The sequence below is a fragment of the Apodemus sylvaticus genome, chromosome 23 (assembly GCF_947179515.1).
Source record: "Apodemus sylvaticus chromosome 23, mApoSyl1.1, whole genome shotgun sequence".
NCBI classification, from domain to species: domain Eukaryota; kingdom Metazoa; phylum Chordata; class Mammalia; order Rodentia; family Muridae; genus Apodemus; species Apodemus sylvaticus.
Window position 1 is genome coordinate 46,406,832 of NC_067494.1, and position 3,943 is coordinate 46,410,774.

Genomic DNA, 3,943 nt, shown 5'->3' on the forward strand with positions numbered 1-3,943 from the left:
CAGGCACCATGCTGACTCTCTGAACCAAAGTGTTTTCCACCCTCCTCTGGGGACACAGCACTTGTAAGTGACTGGGCCTTTTCCATTGTTCTGTGGTTTCCAGACATGGGAACGTTTTCCTGGTCAGCTCCAGGTGGAGACTGTTCCCAGGCAGGAGGGGTGGCGGGACTTAGTGAAGCACAGCGGAGCATTCACCATTCTAAGTGGAAGGATGGGGAGGCCATTGGATAATAATCAGGGGCAGAGGTGTGATGCTCTAAGAAACTCCCATGGCCCTTCTTCTCCTTCACAACCAGAATGCTTACTGGTCACCTTGAGGCTAAAGAGTCAGCAGAGACAAGCCATGTTAGAGGATCTGAGTCAAGGAGGAGGGCCCAACCATGAGAAGAGGAAGATGGAGACCACAGCCCAGAACCCTGGGGAGGAGAGCAAGCTTGGTGAGGTTGTGGTAAGCCAGGCCCAGAAGCATCGTGTCCCTTGAATGGGGAACTGGGTGGGGAATGGCTCTGCTTCTGATTGAGATCTGCCCTTCCTTTCTACAACTCTGGTTGCCCCTTAGGGCCATCTCAGGGTGATCTTACTCTCCTGGGACAAGCTCTGGCTCTGCCTCTGTGATGCCTCTGAGTGGCAGGTGCCGAGGTGCAGAGCTGAGAACACTGAAGGCACACACTGGCTTCTTCTAGTTCAGGAGGAGGCTCCAGGCTTCTGAAAGTGGGTCCAAAAATGTCAGGACTTTGGCACTCCTTAAATCATGCCAGCAAATTCCCTGAGCCTTGTCAGGTTCCCTCATCTGCCTGCAAAATGTCTCCTCCTGTTAACACACATTCATGTGGACACACACACACACACACACACACACACATGGGCTTTCACACATCCAGCCCTTCACCCCCTGGGAGGCTGTACTGTAACCTCGCTTAGGATCTGATCCCATTTGTTCTCAAAACAAGGCTACAGCTTTCCATCCAGGTCCATGGAAAACCACATTGTGTGAAGTTCAAGCACTTTGGCTTCCAGTAGTTGTTAGAGAGCTAGGAAGACACACATCACAGTGTATCTGAGGGCTTGCTGTGGGTGTTGGTGATATAGTGATAGGGCCACCATGACCTTGGTGTTGACAGTATTTAGTTAGCCCTGGGTCCTTGCCTAAACATCTCTCATGTTTTGTTGATACTTTGCTATGCTACAAACCTGGGAGGGGTATTAGGTTTCTTACTTTATAGAGGGCGGCCTGCGAAGATCACAGAGCCTGTACTCAGTGGTTATGGTGTGAAACCCAGGACCTTTTGACTGAATGTGTGAAGATATCCTTGAAACAAGGGTCTCAGAGACCACACAAGAAGTCACCAAGTAGCCAACAGGAGCCTGGTGAGGCAGAGGTGGGGACCTGGGTGCGTGGACCTCCCAGAGCACACGAGAGAGCGTTCTCTCTGAGGCACGAGAGAACCCTTCAACATTTCAAGGATTCCTCTCATAGAAGACTCATAGTTTAGATCTCTCTCAAAAAGCAAAGGTGTGGAGGGGCGCATGGGGTTTACATCCGCAGGCAGAAGAGATTGCAGTGAATAGAGGTGGCCTGGGGACTCCTCAGGAACAGCACCCCACTCCTGGGCACCCCACACTGCGTTAGGTTCCTAATGTATGTGGAGGGGCAGGATGCAAGCCCTGGTTATAGATATCACACTGCACGGTTGAAGAGAGGTGGAGGGGCATGAGAAACATATACCTCAGAGTATCCCACAGAGAGCATCCCAGGGTCATGGGGTTCTCTTAAGGTCAGGAAATGGTGGCTTTATGATGGGGAGGCGGAGCAAGAGCCCCAAGTTTTCAGGCATCCCTGAATCTTACTTTTGTAAGGAATTTGACCCCTAGTCACTAACATACTGTTCACCCCTCTTCCAGAGTCAATGGCTTGCTTGTGTCAGGGTTTTCTAGGGTCTGAGAACTCCTGTGAGTTGGAGTAACAGTTTGGATCTCAAATGTCCTCCCAAAGACCACATGTGTTACCCTGGTTCCACCTAGCTGGTGCTGTCAGTAGGCGACAGAGACTAAGGCAGGCCTAAGTTAGTCATGTCATTGGGGGTATGCCCCTGGAAGGGCTACTGAGACCCCAACCCATACTGAGCCTCTCTCTCCCTCTCTCTCCCCCCCCCTCTCTCTCTCTGTTTGTCTCCCTCTGTGTGTGTGTGTGTGTTGTATGTATGTGTGTATATACATGTGTATGTATGTGTTTATGTGTGCGTGTGTCTGTCTCTATTGCTGTCTCTTTCTATCTCTGTATATGTGCCTGTCTGTCTCTCTCTGTCTCTCTCCCCTTCAGTCCTCTTCCCTTCTCTTTTCTCTCCTCTCTTTTCTGTCTTTTTGTGTTTCTTTGTCTTGGTCTCTCTTGTCTCTGACTCCTTGTCTCCCTGTCTGTCTGTCTCTGTCTGTGTCTGTCTCTATCTGTATCTGTCTTTGTGTCTGTCTCTGTCGTCTGTGTCTGTGTCTGTCTGTCCAACATTTCCCAAGGAGGCTGCTCAGACCTCCGCCAGGATAACTCCTTTGATACTGAGCAGGAAATCCTTGATGAACTGACGGGACAAGGGCAAGCCTTAGAGGGTCTGGGGCAGCAGCTGATGGGAAAAGCACTAGCTGTGGGGGAAGGAGGTGAGGTCCTGGACCAGGCTTTGCCAGGCCCAGTGGCATCCCCAGGTGATAGACACGATTGTCCTGTGATTGGCAGAGGAGCATGTCCTCCCTCAGGTCTCCCCAGGTGCCATCATCCCCTCCACCCACAAGCCCACAAATCACGTGGGAGCAGCTGAGGTTGCGTCTCGTGGTACCTGTTACATGGGTTTATGTGACATTAAAATTGGCATGATGTAGTAAAGAACCAACCCCCCCCCCCAACACACACACACACCAGCAGACACAAAACCTAGTGGCATTTTACAAGTAATATCACCCGTGCCAGGAAGTCTCCATTCTCAGATAATAATGAAAGGTATTTAGTTTTGGCTCTCTGGGGAAAGTAGTGGACCCAGAGTAGGTGGCTTCTCTCTGAGGTCTCCAACAAGAAAGTCAAGACTGTTGTGTTTTATAAAACATGTGCTGTGATCCAGGAGGGAGCACCTCAGCTGGTCAGGTCATGGGGTTTCCCCTGAGGCATCAACCAGCCGGTGACAGGCCTAGTATGAAAAGGGAGTTTATTGGCTGGAAGGGAAGGGGAAGAGGGTAGAGGCAGAGAAAAAGGACAGAGAAGGATAGAAAGAGAGTGGTGAGAGGAAGGGGGGGGGAGGAGGAAGAGGGGGAAGGGGAGGGGGAAGGGGAGAGGGAAGCAACCTTCTTAAATGCCTGGTACCTGGAGAGCTACAAGCTGTTGCTAGGTAATTGTTGGGCGGAGCCTAGAGGAAATGCCAACAGGGACTGGGTCTCAACATCTTCAGACTCATGGTGGCAGTTCCTTTTCAACTGCCCCTGGGGAGGCTGGGGAAGGAAAGTGGATTTCCCTTACAGAAATGTTCTAGCACTGACTGAACATCCCCATCCAGTAGATCTAGTTGGGGTGTGTAGAATAACTTCTCGTTGACACACTTGGTGATAATGGCTAAAGCTTTGGACATCTGGTTTTTCTCTTTGGAGGTGGACAACGTCCCACGGGTCTACAATCTCTTGTGGGGGGAAGGGTACTATTTGGAGGGTGACACTCCTGCAGGTTGCCTGTCACTCTCTTCCTACCCCAGGGGCTGCAGAAGCAGATCTGTGACCTTGGGACAGAGCTCACAAGACAATCATCTTGGTGGTGTGTAGCTCACAAAGACCTCCAAAGCCAGATCGACGCCCTGATAAAGGAGAACCAGGAGATCCGTGCAGAACTGAAGACCTTGAAGAAGCAGGATGCGGAGGCCGCCAAAGCCTGTACAGGCTCGCCAGCCCCCACAAGAGCAAGCAACACTATGGTACA

General features: G+C 51.2%; 1 protein-coding gene across 1 annotated transcript in view; it reads left to right on the forward strand.

The window, feature by feature from the left end:
* The first annotated feature begins 328 nt into the window (after positions 1-328).
* Positions 329-3,943, forward strand: part of LOC127674020 (centromere protein J-like) — a 23,536-nt gene continuing 19,921 nt past the window's right edge. The window contains exons 1-2 of the mRNA XM_052169832.1: positions 329-448; positions 3,723-3,938. Coding sequence (XP_052025792.1) covers positions 344-448; positions 3,723-3,938 — 321 coding nt within the window. The 5' untranslated portion in view covers positions 329-343. The remainder of the gene's footprint in view (positions 449-3,722; positions 3,939-3,943) is intronic.